We start from the raw sequence: 20,453 nt of genomic DNA on the forward strand, positions 1-20,453 counted from the left end.
TGCCAGCTGCTGCCTCAGACATGTTAAGAATCATAGCTTTAAGCATCACTTCTTTATGGCAGTTGTCCTTCAACACCAACTCCTTGATGTCCTAGAAATCTCTAATTTAAGAGTTTTAACAGCTCTTTTTTCTAAGGCTCTGTCCATTGTTTCCTTGGACCATTTGCTCTGTAATGTCTGCTTGATGACTTGGTATCCTTTATAAAGAGGACTTTGGAGGATTTTGTTCAAACGTTTTGAGGCCTTGTGTTGTTTAGCTGACATTCTGCATCATCTCTCTCAAGTGAATCAATAGTATCAGTTCAGAAGCCTTTATGTTTTTGTGCCAAGTTCTGCCTTCCATTGGCCTGTAAGTGGATAGATGTGACAGGTCCCTAAAAAGTTCTGATTTATAGCCAGCTGTTTTTCCTAATTGTGTTGCAGAGAAATCGTGGGTTTTTTGAATGCTGAGAAGGATCCCTGTCTCACTCACTTTGGGTATCACATTTACTAGAGTATCTCTAAATGCAGGGCTTATCTGCAAGTGTTTGTATCTTTTCAGATCATATTAGTCATGAAGAAAAATAATTAGTTTTTGTGGTCCGCTACAGTTTTGAAAAACCTCCTATCTCTTAGATAGCTTGATGGTCGTTTGCTGTCCCTTATGCCAAACTTTCAGTGGTTAAGTCTGGGTGTAGCTTGCACTTTTTGTGAGGACCCAGTATTGGAATCGTCACTGGCATCAGGCAGGATGTCCCCTAGTTGTTGAAATAATGAATGCGGGAGAAGGGAGGACTTCCTTATTGTTATAGCTATATGTATCAGATCCAGGAATAGTTTTCTATATTCCTTAGAGTAAATATTCTATTACAAGAGTAATGGTTTTTTTTATTCCTCTGGACATCTATCTTGAAATGAAAAATACAGGGATCATTTAAAATTTGGCCTGTGCTGGCTATTTAATTGCTTACATACATATTTTTAATGACTCCTTATAAGTGCATTGTTGTAATAGAATCATAGAATGGTTTAGGTTGGAAGGGACCTTAAAGATCATCTAGTTCCAAGCTCCGTGCCATGGGCAGGCACACCTTCCACTAGGCCAGGTTGTGGAATTTTTTTTTGGTGGTGAGAGCTAGAGAGAAAATGTGCTATGTAAAAAAAAAAAAAAAAAAAAAAAAAAAAAAAAAAAATTTATTGACTTAAAATCAGCTACCTTTTGCTTACTCTTTCTGTTCATAAAGGTCGTTGATATTATGCAAGTGAGAATTGGTCTGATGATGCACTGTGTACTTGGAAAAGTTATTAGAAGAAAAACTAAAAAATAACATACTGCCTTTTCAGTGGTCATCTAATGATGTTTTGATGTGTTAGAGTACGTCTTGGGTCTACATTTTCTTAGGAAAATGAACAAAGAAGCATGAAGAAAATGACTTGTTTGAGTTTTTTTAATTTCAGGCATCTAAGGCTGGATTAAAAATCTACAGACCAGGAGTAAAACAAGATGATGAAAATTCTGGTGGCTGGTTTAGTTGGATATGGAGCTGGTCAAGTGAAAAAAAGGATGAACAAAAACAAGAAGTAAAGGGTTCAAGTATGTTCATTTATTGTTATTTTTTCCTATTATTAAAAATTACTTACTAGAACAATAGGTCCCTAACAATGGAACTTTAGATTTGTTTAATATTTGGGCTATCAGATTATTGACATTTACATTTTCTCTTAGCCTTTTTTGCTGATGAAGTTGTTAATTGCATGTTACAGAGGTATCTTAGAATTCCTTCTGTAGGTCTTTTTGAACTGTCTTCAATTTGTGCTTTCTCTAGCCACAGTTTCGCATTTGTCTGCATGGTGTACTGTGTATGAGGATTTGAAGACAGTGCTAGAAAACAGTAGCAGTTAATGGAATGTAAACAATTTTACTTCCATTCATTTTATAATTTAGCTATTTCATGCAGTCTATTAGAGCTTGATTCACTTAAGCACAGGGCACCTAGTAAAGGTTGTGGAACACGGAAATTAAATCAAAAAGGTTGCTTCTATTGTTAGCAAGGTAGGAAACAGAGTAGGTCAGAATAAAAGTATAACTGCATTTTAAAGCATGCTTTAGGAGACTCAAGACTTTGCTTTAAACCTCAGGTATTTTGCTTTTACTAATGTTGATAGTATCTGCTGTACATTATAGAGCTACCAAGCACTGGAAAGTGTATAACAGTATTTGCATTATTCAGATACCTATTTTGAGTTTAACCTCTTGCAATGTGACAGGTCTTGAAGAGCTGATGACACGTGAAGAGAAGGCTAAACTTTATGCAGCAATTGGATATAGTGAAACGGCTGTGGATCCAACCCTTCCAAAATCAGTAAGTCATAGCTGACTATGATACCAAACAATTGGTAGCTTTATCTACTAATAAAAACATAAAGGTGGTAGGAAATAACTTTTAAAATTACTTGAAGCTCTGGGTCTATATTTGAACACTGTTCTGACACTTTTTAATTAGGTTACTGCATGCTGGCTTTGCGCAGAACAGAGCATCCTTAGGTGTAGTTTCAAGAGGGTGGTTACAGAGCTTACTTTGGATATTCTGAAGAAGTTCAGAATGAAATTTTGCTCACTTAAGCTAGAATAAAATCATATAAGTAGTATAATGTTGTTTAAGTTATTAAATGCTTCATGTATCCTCTTATAATATTCAAACTTTTTTAAAAAGTGCGCTAAGTGATTCACAGGAATCTTAAATATGAGTGATAGTAGATGAGGTAGAGTAGGTGAGTATATAAGGAAAGGGGTGATTGAAGGACTGTAGTGGGGAAGAACAACATTTTTGAACCATTGAGAAATAAGTCATCTTTATGTGAGATACCATGCACAGTACGATGGACTGCCTTCCAGCTCTACATCAGAGGCCCTTTATCTCAAAACGTGACGTGGAGAGATCAAAGACCTATGTTTGTAAGCACAGTCTACTCTTACTCTAACCCTGCCTCTTTATAGTAACTATTTGGGAATAACTCTTACACTGGCTATGATACAAGCTATTTATAGCACTAGACAAATAATATCAAACTGCTATTTGTGGTTTTCATCTCTTCATAAACTATCAAAATGTATATTAACATGTTTTGTAATCCATTGTTGTTGTTCTTCCTACATATCTAGTATGAAGCCATGAAGTTCTCTGTGAAGTTATTAAGCATGTCTATATCAATAAGAGAAAACAAGCAAACTCCTGAGCTGGTAGAATTTGCATTAACTGGCTTGAGTACAGTGTTTACCCAACGACCAGGTGCACAAGCAATAAGGTGAACTTTTTCTATCAAACTGTTTTGCTCCTCACGAAATGTTGATGATGGCTAATAGGCAATTTAAGGCTCTTTTATGATGTCTAACTTCCATTTTTCACTGTCATTTCTTGTGCAGTTTGGGTGCAGAATCATCCTGCAACTGATGGACAAAGTGAACGTATATTGTTTCCATGATTAAGTTCTCTCCATCCTCAGAATTTTTTGTGCCTGTACAGATTTTCACCTTTTTTTTCAGTTTATCATTGTTATATACAAGCAATCCAGTTACTAACTTGTTTCTTGCTTTGAAAAGTGACCGTTACTCCTTTTGAAACTTGATCTGAGCAAGGTGATCTCGTAACCGCTTGTGTGTAGGCATTTAACATGACTGAAAAGTTCTTGAGTTTTCAGTTGAGCTTTTAGATTTGCAGAAGAAAGCTCTAAGTGATGATTTTGGCTTCATTTTGTGCTCTCACAGTAGATGACAAAAAGCAGCGATATGTGAAATATTTTATTTTCATTTCAAATGTAATGACTTAAAAATTCTGAGGGAGGGTAGCCTTCCTGTTTTAAACTTTGTCCCTTCCACTTTGGGGTCATATTAGTATAATCTATGTATGATATTGAGGCACTATTGATCTTGCTGAGTTTATGCTTTTTTTTTAAGTTTTGCTTGCAGCTTTCTGTTTGTTCCCCTGTGCATCTAAATGGCCCTAATAATGCTATTGTACTGAGAAAAAGCGAAGAAAATGTTCTATTTTTACAGTGAAACATTTTCCTTTGAGTGTTGGGATCTTCAAGTGAGAGCTGTTAGAGGTGGCCAGGGTATTGGAAAAAAAATAAATCCAACACCTAAAAAAATACTTCCTGAGTAATGATGCTATTAATCTTGTGCTCCTCTTCTGGTGTTTCTTTTATTTCCCTGCACTGGAACCCTTCCTCCTCTGCTGTATCTCTGTTCCCCAGTATAAACTGTGCCATCTAATTCCTGAATTTATACTACAGAATTCCCATTTGTATGTCTCTTACCTGCCCTGACACCTGTCCTCATGAAAAGTGTATGAAGTGGGTAACTTGGACCCCCTTTCTTATTTACTCAGCGGTGTCTAATAGACACAAAAGATAATGAAATGAAAACCAGTTAACACGTGGATGTATGTGTTATATCCTTAGACTAAGCTATTTATATCTGAGGTAGGTTAGAGATATGTTGTTGTTGTTGTTTTTTTTTTTTTGTTGGGTGGGTGGGGTTGTTGGGCTTTTTTTTTTTTGCTTTCAGTTCATTCCTTATACTCTTACCATTTAATTGTACCTAGCCAAGTGGGTATTACATCTGAACATGCTGTTCACCGTTCTTTACAGATTTGAAACAAAAATAGCCTCACTTGAAGTTACGGGCATGTCCCGAGAAAAGTGTACACCCTGTCTCCTATCTTCTCGAACGGTCTATTCGGACAAGAGTACTTCACTCTTGAGCATAATGTTTGAGACTAATCCTTTGGATGAGAAAGCAGATCAGAGGCTAAGAATAGAATCACAGCCACTGGAAATAGTATATGATGCGGTAAGTAAATATTTGAATTAGTTATAAATCTTAAAATCTTACTTAACAGTAAATTTGCCATGTATTATTTTTGCTTTATTTTAACAGATGACAATAAATAGCTTAGTGGATTTCTTCAGGCCTCCAAAAGATGTACATTTAGAGCAGTTGACATCAGCAACTCTGATGAAGCTTGAAGAGTTCCGTGAAAAAACATCAACAGGCAAGTGCTGCATGCACTTCTGATTACACACTCAGACAAATTTTAGATTCTAGGAGTATGAAAACATTATACCTTTCCATATGGACATGCATGGATCCAAGTCATAGCTTTCTAACAGAACACCTAGATAAGCTGAATTCTTCAACCTCATTGCAAAGCATTTGTTCTAGGTATTGATTAATTTTATGTCTGTATCTTTTTCAACTTCAACTTTCTTTGTAAAGTACTCTCCACACTCTGAGGTAGTCTTGCAGTATTTATACTGTTGTACTCCATGCAGAGTTAAAAACAGTTTGTTACTTCCAACTTTTCTGTTTTGTTCATCTGATTATCTAAATGGCCTTAATTGTTCCATACTCTTTAAAAACTGGTACTGAGATATTGCTCCTCTAAAGAAACACCGAAATCTTTCCAGAGTTGTTGCTTTTCAGGACACTGTCTGCTTTTGTAGAGGTGTTTTCCACTTTCTTTATTCCTCGGTGAATGTTGATTTTCATCTGGATTGACTCAGATCAAGTCATATAAACTATATTTATCTGTCTTCCAGTTACTCAGCATTAAAGCCATTCCTCTAGTTTTCATTTCATCCTAGCTTTTTTATCTCTAGAGATCTTATATTTTGACATATGGATGAAAATGTTGACTACTTTTAAGACTAACACTGTGAGTTGTGGAATTAACTTGTTCCAGTAAGGATGTCTGAGGCTTTCTAGATCAGAGGTGTGTCCAGCGTGGTGTCCTGTCTCTGACTGTGGATGGGAGAGGATGCTAAGGGGAGATTTCATATATAAATTCTTTTTAAAAAGGAAAAAAATAATAATGAATGGTTTTTAACCTCATTTAAATTTGTAACCTATTAAATTGTACATTTAAAAAATCTGAATACTCAGTGATAATAAATGAAAGAAGTTACAGAAACCTGAAGCGTAATGTACATTTAATTGATTGTTTTTGTCAAGCTAGTATCAGGAATGAAATCAGGCTTCAATTATATTTCTATTTATTAGTTCTTCTAATGTCAGATTAACCAGTCAAAGTTAGATGGATCAACTTGCTTGTCTTTTCTATTAGAAACTTTTCCAGCAATACTGAATGTATTGATAGCACAGTTCCTTCCTGAGATTAATTTGATAAAAACTTGCTTAGATTCAGTATGCTTGGTTGTCTGCTCATTACCACTGAATACTCTGGTTCTGTTCATGATTTTTTTTTTTTAGAAATATGAAATCATGCTATGTGTCTATTACAATTTAAGCATAGCATTACTTTAGAGGATATCCAATGACTCTTACCTTCACAAGAATGCTGAGTTGCCCATAGTAATCCAAAACCTTGTTCCACTCACAAATGAGAAGCCTGATGGAAGTTTCTAAAAATATGCTGTTAATTGCTTGTGAAATCTTGACTGAGACTTACAAAAATACCAGGGGAAGAAGATTTGATCTGCAGAATATTCTGTTGCAGGGCACTACGCTAATCTCAGAGGTAGAATAAAATGTGGTATCATATCAATGTAATTAATATGTTCAGACTTGCAGTCCTTCTCAGGAAAGAGTTCTTAATACTTGTCTTTCAAGCAGTAGAAGATACTTGGAAAATATTGAGGAACTGTGAACTGCAGAAGTGAAGGAACTCGCTGTGAAATAGTTGTGATTTTCAGCACCACTAAAAGACATTACAAAAGCTTAGTTTCTCAGAGTTCAGGTTATGGACTCAACTATGTGCTCTTCCCAAATGAAGGAAAAAAGAAAGTATTTTCTTGAACTTTCTACATCATTCAAATACAGTTAGGCATTGAAAATTGAAAAAATCTTAATTTTTTTTTATTAATCCAAGTTATTTTATCTTGGAAATCCTGAAATGTGGTTGCCATCCAGTTCTTCATTGACTAATCTAGCTCTCTGGTGGCAGGACAGTCTTTGATAATGTTGTAACAGTTTTAGTTGCTTTCTTACCAGGATGGGTGTGCTGCAGTGTTGTGTTGTCATCTTCATAATTTATTATCTCTGCTTCTGTGATCATCAGCTTGTTGCACCTGGTAAATATTTAATGGGTTGTGGCTGCATCCTAAGGCGGTTTTCAGTGCAAACTTGAAGCAAGACCATTCATTCCTCTTCAGATGAGCAAAAAACCAGAATTTGATCTCAAATGTTCTGACAGTCTGAATTTCCCAACTAATTGCATAATTTTTAAACAGAATTTTTGTAAGACCGCGTATTTGCTGGTCTTTGAGATGGAGATGCTTGTCAGCAGAATCAGTAGTAACAACACTAGCAGTTTGGCCAGTGCAATTGGATACTCCCATTAAGAACTTGTAGAACAATTGCATTTCTGAATCTACAGAGCATAGTGGGTTAGCTCAGCAGTTGCCAAGTTGCAGTACACGTTCCAGTTCTTCTCATTTCATCTCTGCTTAGTATGAAACTTTTTTGGATTTGCATGTGTCATGTTGCTGTCTTTACTTCTTCATTAACATTGTTTGCCATCATCGTTTCATCTACTTAGTGCTTCTTTAAAGACTGCCTGTGATTGTTGGTTCAGAAGAAATCTGAAGAGCGTCCGTACCTCCAATTAAACTTAGTTATCTAGCATTCACAGCTCATTTAAAGTCAGACTTGAATTTCTTTTTATATCTTCTTTTAGTTGCATAGCTTCTGTATGGATTAATTTGTTTATATTTACTAATTATATTATTTTTCAGGTTTGTTGTATGTTATTGAAACCCAGAAAGTGCTTGACCTCAAAATTAACCTCATGGCTTCATACATCATTGTTCCACAAAAAGGATTCTATGACCGTACATCAAATTTACTACTTCTGGATCTTGGTAGTCTTAAGGTATTTAATTTACCTAATGAAGTAACTTACTAAAAATGACAGTTCAGCTTTTATGTGATTTCCAGTTTCCTAATTTGTATTTTGTGGTACTGGTTAAGTAAAAGTTCCTCTTGCAGTTTATATATTAGGTATTTATTTTAAACTACTTTCCAGTCAAGGCAGAAATTACTGAACTCTTCTCAGTAGGTTCTTTCAACCCAAAAGAATTGTTAGAAAATAGTCGTCCCCTGGAATGAAACCACTGTTGATGCTTTGAACTGTTATGTGGAAAATATCTAACAATTTTTTTACCTTAGAATATGGAATAGTAAATTTTTTACTTACACGATTATATGGTCTTCTTATTTTTAATATTATTATTATTATTGTTATCAATTGCATTTTAGTAATTCAGTTTACTTTAAAATGAGAAAAGCAAACATATTGGCAATTTATAGAATAACTTGGATAAAATTAGATATGTTTGAGATACTTAATGCAAGGGAAAATAAAATAAGGTAGTTTGATGATGTATTTAAAGTGATAATTTAGAACTATAAAATCATAGAAGAGACTGTTCCTACATATTATTACTCATTGGTGAACTTGTGTTCTTTCAGGACAAATGATCTTACATGTATACAGGCAATTTAGTTTTTTTTTTTACTTGTATTCCGGGTAAGAATGATTCTACCACTTACTATCTGTTTAAATTGCCTTACCTGCTTTTTTTAATAAGAATTTGTTTCAAAGCTGAAAATCTTGCTAAAGTGAAATAATTTTCTATGTGTCTGCCACAGACTGACTTTCTGAGCATATGGGTTTCAGTTAGAATATATCAGGCGCTTCAGAAAGCTGAAGTAGTGGAAAACAGTGCTGTGTAGATATTAAAAATAATTTGGATTTAAAACAAGATCACTTATTTCAGTGACTAATAATTTTACCAGCTCTCCTGAATGTTGGTCATTAGTAGGCATTTTGTAGAGTTCAGTAATCAATCTGTATATTGGTTGGGTGCTTGGGACAGCCTCCTAGATAGAATGGAGGTGGGGGCAATAGAACAGCCCATCTCCTCTACTCCAGCGATAGGAAACTAATCTCAGAATAATACACAGAAGAACATGTTTCAAAATCAGACTCTGTGAGATTTTTTTTTTCTGAAATGGATGAGTAATTTTCATAGTGAATGTGACTCTTGGATTGGTTCCTGTCCTTTAATAGAAATTAGAAAGCAACATGAAGGAATTGGGCAATACCAAAAGCAAAAAGTTAGATACCTCTCAGGATATGATTAATAATTCTGTATTCGCTCTGAGTGACTTATGCTTAAGTGAGATGTAGGTCATTCGTTGAATGAGTATGTATAATGCAAAACAAATAGTCTCCTTACCTCAGTTATGTATTGGATAAGGTCAAGCACCAAGGGGGAAAATGGCACATAAAATTAAAACTGTATCTCAATGCAGATACATAAGTAGGCCTAATTAAGGTTGCACAGACAATACTAATTTGGTAATTCTGAATTTTCAATCTGCAAGTTATTTTTAATGTAAAAGTAGTCCTAGTAGCACTGCAAAAAGAAATGCTATGTCTTAAACGTTAGTATTTAAAGCTGTTTCATGGTTATGAACCTTATCTTGAATATTATCTGGGTCTGAGAAAAACAGATATGGATCCAAAATTCTTAGACATTTAAGAATGAGGACAGCTACATTTCATCAGAGATAAGTACCAGAAAGGGCACAAGAAGTATGGGCATCCCAAAGCTGAGTCAAAGGGATATTGACTGATATTAAAGGAAGGACATTGAACATTGATGATGAACAGTCCAAACCCCCTTTTCCCTTTTACTCTGGCTAATACGTAACAGGGTAATGCCACAACTAAATTCAACAGGACTCAAAGATAGATTTCATGTTTCTGAGGCCATTAATGCAATGGTATTTTTATACATTATAAAACCAAACAGTTACTCTACTGATTACAAAGGGTTTGAGAGTTTATACTTTGGGGAATGGGTCACTTATTAAAGAAAGTTATTCTATACAAGATATATTGTATAAAACTTCATAGATTTTAAATATTTTTTTATTTTGTTTCTTTCCTTGAAGAAGAAATGGAGTTTAATACTCTCCATTTTTTGTTTTGATATAGGCTACTAATTTTAGATATCTCCTCTGCTGTGATACTTGTAAGACTCTGAGCCCTTATAATGAGAACTTTAAATTTAAATCTTCTGTTGTGGTAGGATCAAGTATTTGTAGAACTAGTGCTTTGAATATTTTGGAAATTGATTTATGCTTTTTTGTGATGTGTTTTTAAGATGAAAAGCAAAAGTCGTTCTGATTTATCAGAACTCAAAGTAGGACAAAGCACTATTGAAGATATAATGTCAAGAGCTTATGACAGTTTCGATATCCAGCTCAGCAGTATACAGTTACTGTACAGCAAACATAGTAAGTATTCATGAAAGTAATCTTTCTCTATATGAGTAAAAATATTTTGGGGATTGATGTGCCTTTTATATTTTTAACTGAAGCAGTGGAGAATCTTAGGAACATACTTCTTTAAACTCATGTTCTAAACTCAGTCCTATGAACATGTTACAGATTTCCAAAACATACCTTTAGGCCTTAGATTCCAACCTTAGCTTTCACTAAATAAATAAACTTACAATAAATCCTTTATTTTTGAAGACATCTCATTTGATTTGTTGCATAGTAAATGTAAGAGTGCAATTAATTTATGGTATTTTCCTCCAGTGCCTTTTCTTTGCCTCCCTCCAAACTTAAAGCAGAATCCATGAGTAGTTGTAGGTTTGATCATTTTGTGAGGGTAAAGAAAGGATCAGAATCCCTTATTGAAGGAAACTTTTACTGGTAGTTTGGGAACTAATGATATAGAAGTCAGAACCAGAGAAATCTTAAGTATTTCATTTTTAACCCTGTGTTCCAGAGGGGAATCCAGAGCCTGAACTCCCAGTACCATGCATGTTAAGAATTGGGCCCTTAGAAGTCTGCAGCGTGGATGGGATAGCTGTTTAGATGTGAACAGTAGAAATTAAGTAGTCTTGTATGTCTGAAGTTTGGATCTTGTATAATATACATGTATTGATAGAATTGTAAGAGATTGTGTCACCTGAATTTTTAGCAATATATACTAACTAATATCAGATACCTTAATTCTGATATGTGTAATGAGAAGGAATCTCTTTCAATGTTTAAAGCTCAGGTTTTCTTTGCTCTTCTAGATGAGAACTGGCAAGAGGCTCGGAAGCTGAAGTATTCATCTCAACATATCTTGCAGCCCTTGGATGTAAAAGTGGAATTTAGCAGGGCTATGGTTGTTACAGATGCAAGAATGCCCAAGTATGTGTTTTTTCCTATTTTGAAATTTTGTGGTAAATGACTTTTTTTCGGGGAAAAAATGAAAATCAAGGTTCTAATTATACCTGTGCTATTTTGCATCAACCATGGGTGAATCTTGGAAGTAAAATACCTTCATTGAGAAAAATAGAGAATAAACCCAAGAAGTTACCAGGTATTGAAGAGGTGATAGAATGTTATGTTCTTATAAAATAAGTATGTATAATGTATTTAAAGATTTTTATTAAGGATACTAATACCTATTCTAATTAGGTCTTTCTAGTAGCTACATTTCAGTTCTCATTAGAAATACTAAGGAGCAAAAATCTGAATTTACAAAGTCTCTTTTATAAACATCACAAAAATATTCTGAAAAATAATGTGCTGCCATACTCCCTCTCTTTCAAATAGGTTATTCATCTTGTTTGTTTACCTACTAGAGATCACTTCTCAGGGAAATGGCTCTTAATACTCTCTTTGCAAAATTCTCTTAGCAAAATTCTCTCTTAGCAAAAATTCAATTGGTTATGGAAATTGTACTCAATCAGAAGAAAATGTATGTTACTGTTAATGATGAAACTTTGATGTTAAAGATCACTGAGTCAAAGTGGCAAAGATTAGTTTTGCATGTATTTTGGAAAGCATATCTTCACTAATGTCCGGTAAAGACACTACTACCTAAAAAAATCCCATCAGTTTTGAAGTACTTGCAGACTAGCACATTAATGCATTATGAGGTAATTTGGTCTATTAAGTCATTAATAAGAATCATATTCTTATGCTACAACAAGCCAGCATATGTTTATTTCATTCTTAAGACTGTTGGAAATTCGGATTTTAGCTAGGCACTTCAGAAAATTAATGGCATAAAAATAGACCTAGGCTATTGCAGAAAATTGTGTAGTACAATAAGCAAAATCAAGAGGCAGTTTATGAAATAAAAGAATTACAAAGAATCTAGGATTTGCTTAGTCAGAAAAAAACCCTAAAAATAATGTACCTCACCAGTGCTGTGCATTGTGAATGATTGCATGGTGTAATGGTGCCACCTTCTGGGAAGCTGGGAGGCCAGATGCTGAATTTTAATGCTTGACTTTACAAAACATCTTATTCTTTCCCTCCTTACTTTTTCTTTATTTGGTGGAGAAGGTGAGATAAGGGAAATACAACTCACAGGAATGGGTCTTTTTTGTCAGAAAGTCCATGGAAGGGAAGTGAGATTTCATTTCTGTGGTCATATAACAGAATGTTGTTTTAATGTAGGTTTGTAATTGACATCTCTCCAAGTTATGCTAGTATAACCTCTATTAAGGAGTGTCTGCTCTTAATGAGAACACCTGTTGCAGTATTGTAGTACTACCTGTCTAACTGTCTTGGCTACCAGGTGTGCTTCTCCTTTTGGCAGTTTGTGTCTAGCCTGATTCTGGGAATTTTCTCCCTAATAGATATTATTTCTGTATTCTGGATTCTCATGCAGTCACTTACTTGACAGTAAATAGCTTCTACCTGTGTCTAGAAATCAGCAATTGTTTCTTCCACTGAGATAGTAATATTTCTTGGAGATCAGCTGCTGCTTCCTTCTGAGCGCCTGCACTGTCTACAACTTTAGGAGTGCCATGGACAGTATTTTGTTACTAGATAAGTGTATAACACAGTGAGTTATTTAACATAACTAATACTTTAACCTGCAGCAAGAGCAGGTAACCATTTCAAATCTAGAATGTTGATACCATGACTCAACGAAAGCTGAACTTGTTCATTTTGTACCTGGTTCAGTCTCCAAATGCTTCCAGGATGTATTCTGCAGATGGTATTATAATACTCTAGAGTCAACTAGCAGTCTTGAAAGGACTGGTACAGCAACTTTTTACCTGATAGCGGAGGTTTGACCCTTTTCTTTAAGGGCTTGCTGCTCTTCCTTCTTACTCTGAGCTCTTTAAAAGTCCTAAGTCTGAAAATCATGAACTTCTGTATAGTACATATCCTGTTAGGATTGTATGATAAATTTTTACATTTGGTTATATATTGCCCAAATCAGTTAACTCTACAATGTTCTTTTTTATGTTGGTCTCTAGCTTTGACTACTCAAACCCATCAATACTATCAGTATCAATGTGGCTTCAAATGCCAACTCTCTTATTATCACTGCATAATCTCTTTTTTTTTTTAGAATCGTCAGTTAATGAGTGTTTATGTACAAATATTTAGGCCCATGTGATCTTTAGACAACATCGTGAACAAATGATAAAAATTAACTGATAGCTTTTGTGTCAGCAAAAATCCTCTAAATGGTAAATTTTAGTAATTATAGTTAAATAGGGTATTATGCATCAGTATTGCTCACATCAGTTACACATATATGAATGTATTTTTAGTATACATGTGGCTGTTCCTTTATATTCCGATTTTCATAAGTATACTTGCATATAAAGCCAGCATTAATTTTTTCCTGAGGTTTTTTTCATTAATGTTTGGAACTGTGCTGTAGAACAGCATAGTTCTCTTGAGAAAGGTGAGTGGAAAAATGTTTGTTCTACAGCAAAAACTAGTACAAAAATTGCTTTGTTTACTGTAGTAGAGTTTTATGAATGAGTTCCTTAGTTTGGAGGGCACCTATTTTACTTTAAGGTATCTAAAAAGCAGATAATTGGGTGTCTGTATTTTTTTGATTCTTTGATGTTTGTACTTCCTTGGGTGGTCATTGAATCCAGTTGAATTTCTTGTGATTTTGTTTTTCAAAAACAGTAATGAGTTCACCAGGACTTCATGCTGGCTTTGTTTAGGAAGGCACATTTCTATATTGCTGTCTTGAAGAGAATACTGATTTATGTATTTTTAATTTGTTGAAGCTACTGTATCAAGGGCTTTTCACTGTTAACCTGTATTTTCATCTGCTCGTATTTCCTAGCCCTTAAAATGGGCTTTCACTCTGTGGTTGGATCTGAATATCTGCCTGCCTTTCATTTCTGAAAATAGGATGCAGTGCTCCTTACAGTTTCTGGCACTTCACATTTGGAAACACTGATATGATTCTGTAGTTTTCTAGCCTGTGTAAGTTTTTTTTAAGGTTTGTTTTATCCTGTGATATGGTTCCCCTATTTTCTGAAGGAGGTGTCTGGGAGTCTGTCATCTGATTTTTTAAGGTCTATGAAGCCAGTATTAGGATACCAGTATTAAAAGCATCCTTCCATATAATAGTGTTCATTTAAAAAAATTATAAAATTCCAATTTGAAGGAATGTACTTATTTGCAGCTTTGAGAATGGCATCCTTAACATTTACTTCTCTCTAAATATAACCAGTCTGAACTTGGAAGAAGTTTCTGCACAGATTTCCTCATCTATTGAAGTACTTAGCTCCTCCATGCCTCAGTCTCTACAAATTAGGAATAATTGTATTCCACTTCCAGATGTTTTCTGAACCTTAAAAGCTTTTGTTAAAAGAGCAGTATAGTGAGCCTGAGATTATTTGCAGTTATCTGCCTTGTATCTGCTAAGTGCCTTCCATCTAATTGCATGGGCAGTCTGTTGCACAAACATTCATCAAAAATGTCTTAACAATGTACGTGAATTTTTATAGGGAGGTTTAAATGCAATGGAAGTGAGAATTGCTAAGTGTCCTAGATTACTGGAGCATTCAAGCAGTGGATGGACAGGTCCTTTCAGACCCAGCAGCTACACTTCTACACTGCCCCCTCTGTTAAAATAAAAGAAGAAAAAAGGAAAAAAAAAAAGGTCTAAATTTCTCTCTGACAGAACAGGAATTAAGAATAAAAGTCAAAAATAGTTGAGAATTAATTCTTTGAGAATTCATGGATGTGAAGAAATTAATAAATTGTAGAAAACTAGGTACTTTTACAGTTTAACACATACAACTTTGTGCTTGGCTTGCACAAATATGAGGAGCTGTTTTTCCAGTTACTCTTGTAGTCTCAAAGTTAGTTGAGGGTGATTGAAAATCTTCAGGTTTTTCGCCTCACATCTTCTCCAATGTATTATATTTTATGTTCCTGTCAAGATTGAGCTGTGAGTTAACACAGCGAAACTGTGAGGAAATAGCAAGTCCTGTTCCTTACACCCCACATGTTAAGCACCTGCTGCTGCCCATTGTAGAAGACAGTTTAGCTTATTGAACAGAACTCCTTATCTGTTCTAGCTAGGTGTTGTAATAAAAGCATAATAATGTGCTTGGAGCCAGTTTTCTGCTTACTTCTGTTCTGCTCACTTCTGTGAGATACTGGGTCGAGTTTTAGGCCTTTAAAAAGTTAGTGTCTACGTTTGAAGTGATTCTACTTATTTTTGCCCAAAGCCTATTCAAACAGGCTTAAAATCTGTTCTACTGCTTTCATTTTTAAAGACTGTTATTTTACTCTTTTATCTCCTTTATAGCTGTGCCATTTATTCCTTTGTTAAATATCCAGACTACTCCTACAGTCAGCCTAAATATACCTAACTTCTAGGAAGTATTTTGTATACTTTTGCTTGTAGTTTTGGGCATTAAACATTCTTACGCAAAGTCCCTCCACCCCCCTTTTCTTCTGTAAAATACTGTGTAAAGGCTCAGTTGTGTGATTTATTGCAAGTAATTAAATACATGAACAAGAGGGAACTATTTCTGATTGTGAGGAAAATATGCTTTATGTAGCCAAATCAGAAGTGGTTATTTGTATTTGCTGGTTAAGTAACTCTTCTGTGTGCAACAGAAGTTATGTAAGTGTATATTACATGTCGTGGTTAGATTAGTGATTTTCTGACCAGGAAGACTTATATGTTTTTCAGAAGAAGATTAATGTGAAGTTTGAATGAAACAGTTTTAAGATAACTTCTATTGTTTACAAAACAGGTTCAAACTGTCTGGACAGCTGCCTTTACTTTCTGTCCAAATATCAGACCAGAAGCTGACAAGTATCTTAGAGCTGATTGATAGCATTCCTAAACCAGAAAGTGCTCTTGCTACCAGTTCTCCTCCAAAAATAACTGAGGTAAGGTTTTTAAAAAATATTTAATTAATAATTACCAGAAAAATACTTCCTTGCTATCAGCATTACAGTTTTGAAAGGAGCAGAAGAAAGTGGAGAACAAGCATTTACTTAGTACCGCTTGAAAAACTGAGCTAATTCTCTAAAGCTACAGAAACTTTGCCTGTTATTTAGTTAGTTAATGATCTTTAGCCAATAGGTATGAAATAGTTGTCCAGTGGCTGAATTTAAAATAAAAAAACCCCAAATTTTGACTACTCTAGGAATTTCTTTGTAGTTTATATTAATCTTGATTAACAAACGTATTCACCGTTGTTGAGGATTGGTTTAATTGTACCGTCAAATCTACACATGTATCAGAGTGCCACAGAGTTTGGGTTCAGCTATCTTGTATAGCAAAGAAGAAGTTGAAACCTTGGAATTTTTGAAGTTGAAGTATCGTGGATCTTAGGAGTTTGACTTTCAAAAAGAAACCAAAAAATATCTACTATCTGTGGCTAGTGTTGGCTAAACAGTGCCTGCCTAGCAAAAGTGGCAGCTTCACTTCATCTGACTTCACAGTTCTTCCCAGCTTTCTTTATTCAGTTATACAACATACCTGACTTGGCGGCAGTTCTGCCTTGCATTTCTAAGGTTTAGGAGTGTGGAGTGAGTTCTCTCCCTACCTCTCTCCCCCCTTTCCTTAGTGAAAATGGTTCAGCTCAGTGTTTTATGCTTTCTTTGGGACAGAGGATTGCCATTTGCTTCTTATTATTCCTGGAAAGTATGTTTTACCTTTTGATATGAGCTGTTTTTAACAAAACTAGGGAATTAACTCAGAATTGCTAATTTTTAACATCACTTTTGTCTGCATGATCTGGCTATATTTTATGTATCTTTAAAGCAGTCCTATCATTTGAACATATGTGAAGTCTCAAGGTCAAAGACAGAATTGGGCTATCCATTTTTCTGTCACTTGTGCATACTTCTATTTGTCTGTTATCTGATCTTTTGTGTACTTGATTCTATAGGAATAATGGTCATCTTTGTGGTTTTTGTTTTTTTAAGACTACTTAGTAATTATCTTTCCATCTTTATACAAATTATTCTGCCCTGTTCCTGATGGCTGTTGCTGCAGTTTTGGTGGTGTTTTCTGTGGGTTATGTTAGCATAATATTCAATAACTGTAAATGCACACAACTAGACATGCATACCTATTGAAAGTATATATAGAGTGAAGATGGTTTTCTTTCAACATGTAGTTTCTGCCATCTTTTTAGTGGTGAAGTTAAAATTCTGTCTAGTTCTGACCTGCTCTTTCACTCTCCATATGCTAATAGTGTCCCCAGCCAAAAGCTGCCCTAGTCTTTGTTGTTTTGTGCAACTAATTGCAGGGAAACTTTCTTCAAGTATAAATGATGGGATTTTAGTTTTACATAAACAAAATGTGCACATATAAGAAGATTATCCTGTACTTTATGACATTGCCTATACTTGAATTTAATTAACGAATTAAACTGTTACCTTTAAAATATTTTAAGTGACTTCGATGTGCTTAGTATTACCTGTACATTACTTGTGACATAGAAGATGAAGATATTGAGCCAGTGTGAATATATTTGCATTATATGCAGTTAAATCTGTCTGCTCAAGCTTCCATCTACTGTAGAGCTTGACAGACTCTAATTGCTGGCATTAAATTCAGTTAATTTGAGTGGATTTGTTGCTTTGGTGGTGGCAGATATACTCCCACACCTTCATACTTGTAGCTGAAATTCTTCTGAGCTTTGTTGCCATCACATCACTTCTGAATCAAAAAGGATGTGAAATGCTTTTTCAGAGCTCTGTATGTGAACTTTGTTCTTTACATTTTGAGTTAGTGGAGGAATTGTTCTTGGGCTGTGAAAACAGGATACTCTTCAGAACAGATCCTTCTAGGTTTTTGCACCCTGCACTTTCTTGTACTTTAGTACAAGGTGGTGGTGTTTGGTGTACTACTTGTACTTTAGTACAAGAAGGCTATCCACTTCAGCTTGGAAGGGTTTATTTCTTATGATTTGGTACTGTGAAGTGAAGTCACAGAGTTTCTGCGCCTTGTCTTCTTAGAATGTGAATGTGTTACAGATGAGATGTTTTCACAGTTACAAGACTCTTAGAGACTTGGTGTATCTGTCACTCATAGACATGGATATATTCAGTAAGGTCAAATTATGTAGGCTGGAGACTGGGAAGAGAGACTGTTAAAATGTGAAGAGATGAAAAATGGCGCCTTGGAAACAACGTTCAAGGATGAATGTTTCTTTGTTGCCATAATACTTAGATTTCTGTAAGATACTGTGAGTTATTGAATAATTGTCAAAGACTGGGCTTTGAAAGTAGCAGTAACAGCAAGAAAACCCAGACAAACAACTACTGTCATCTGTGCAGTCCAGAGCCAAAGGCACTCAAGAAGAATGGGCACACAGACAATGCACACCTCTCTCCTTACTTTAGTACTCGGTGCAAGGCACTTGTATACTAAATATGCACGAGGAACATGCAGATGAAAATTACTTACAAATGCAAACCACTGAGACCACTTTCTGAGGCTTGATGGGAAATCTGGCTTTGGTGAATAAACTGTTTGGTTACCTTCACTAAGAGAATTTAATTCTGTCATATATGATACCACATGAAGCGAAGATTCTTGTCCTTTTGTCCACTCTAGTGGCAAAACAATGACATTTCACACATTTTTATTTACTTCTCTGGGTTGTGCATAACTGCATCTCACAATTGAAGACTCTACTAGCATCTGTTTTTCCGGATACATGAAGAAATGAGATTTAACAAAGCTGAGTGCGATCATCCCTTTGTACTCGGTGTTGGTGAGGCTGCACCTCCAATACTGTGTTCAGTTTTGGGCTCCTCATTACAAGAAAGACATTGAGGTGCTGGAGCGCATCCAAAAAAGGGTAACAAAGCTGGTGAAAAGTCTAGAGAACAAGTCCTGTGAGGAGATGCTGAGGGAACTGGGATAGTTTGGTGTGGAGAGAAGGAGGCTCAGGGGAGACCTTATTGCTCTGTACAACTACCTGAAAGGAAGTTGTAGTGAGGTGGGTGTAGGCCTCTTTTCCCAGGTAACAAGTGATAGGACAAGAGGAAATGACCTCAATTTGTGCCAGGGGAGGTTTAGATTGGATACTAGGAAAAATTTCTTCACTGAAAAGGTTGTCAAGCATTGGAACCAGCTGCCCAGGGAAGTGGTTGAGTCACCATCCCTGGAGGTATTTAAAAGACATGTGGATGTGGCAGTTAGGGACATTGTTCAGTGGTGGACTTGGCAGTGTTAGGTTAATGGTTGGACTTGATGATCTTAAGGGTCTTTTCCAACCTAAATGGTTCTGTGATTCTGTGAAATTCAGAAACAATTCAGTCTGCTCTAATGTTTTCTCTAGCTCTTTGTTCTTTTTTTTCCCACCTGCCACTAGTATCATGTGATTCTTATAAACAACAGCTGACCTTTTACTGTTCTCTGACGTTGCCATACTGTAGTCCTGTAAGGGAGTGGGTTTTGTCTTTCTCAAGTTTTCGTATGATGTGCTGTTTCTGTCCATCTTTTGATCTGTGAAGTTGGATGTTTGAACCTCTCTTTGCTGTGTTTCCTAGCATATTCTCTCTGTAGCTAGAAGAATGTGCAGTATCTGCTGCTTCTACCTCATTTAGGCCCCATTTCTCCCCATGCTTTTAATTTTATTAACATAAGTGTTTAATTGTAATGATTTGCACTTAAAATAAGACTAATTTCCTTAAGCTGTAAAACTTCTGTGCAGCACATATGCATGCAATAGCATGACCGATGAATTCAAGCAAAAAATTTTATGGTATCTCCTGTTTTAGGCTGCAATATCCCCTGTGCTCTCAGCACCACATTTATCACAAGGTGTGTTTCCTGTTTTGGATCTTCATTCATTTGCTGAGTCAGGTAATATGATCTATTTTAAAGTCTGATTTAATAAACAGGTCAAGTCAAGTTTTTGAGTTCTTTGAATTAATTTGTTTCTCTTGGAGTAAGTGACCATTTGTGGCTTTGTTGCAAGTTCTTGAGGTTGAGTAATGTTATAGTCTGTGCAGCTTATTATAATTCACTCTGTACAAAAAAATTTGTGTGTTTTCTCAGAGCAGTAGAATTCTGTGTGCTTGTTCTTGCTGTTCCATTTCTGAAGGCAAATCAGTAAAATGTTTGTTTGATAGAATGGGTTTGTTTTTGTCTTTGCATATGTTATTACAAATCTGTATTCAG

General features: G+C 35.3%; 1 protein-coding gene across 1 annotated transcript in view; it reads left to right on the forward strand.

Moving 5' to 3' along the window:
* Positions 1-20,453, forward strand: part of VPS13A (vacuolar protein sorting 13 homolog A) — a 105,596-nt gene that overhangs the window by 19,069 nt on the left and 66,074 nt on the right. The window contains exons 15-24 of the mRNA XM_059833918.1: positions 1,438-1,573; positions 2,248-2,342; positions 3,143-3,285; positions 4,630-4,831; positions 4,919-5,033; positions 7,735-7,871; positions 10,174-10,306; positions 11,101-11,218; positions 16,057-16,195; positions 20,051-20,135. Of these exons, the coding sequence (XP_059689901.1) occupies positions 1,438-1,573; positions 2,248-2,342; positions 3,143-3,285; positions 4,630-4,831; positions 4,919-5,033; positions 7,735-7,871; positions 10,174-10,306; positions 11,101-11,218; positions 16,057-16,195; positions 20,051-20,135 (1,303 nt within the window). The remainder of the gene's footprint in view (positions 1-1,437; positions 1,574-2,247; positions 2,343-3,142; positions 3,286-4,629; positions 4,832-4,918; positions 5,034-7,734; positions 7,872-10,173; positions 10,307-11,100; positions 11,219-16,056; positions 16,196-20,050; positions 20,136-20,453) is intronic.

The sequence above is a fragment of the Gavia stellata genome, chromosome Z (genome assembly GCF_030936135.1).
Source record: "Gavia stellata isolate bGavSte3 chromosome Z, bGavSte3.hap2, whole genome shotgun sequence".
In the NCBI taxonomy this organism is placed as follows: Eukaryota; Metazoa; Chordata; class Aves; order Gaviiformes; family Gaviidae; genus Gavia; species Gavia stellata.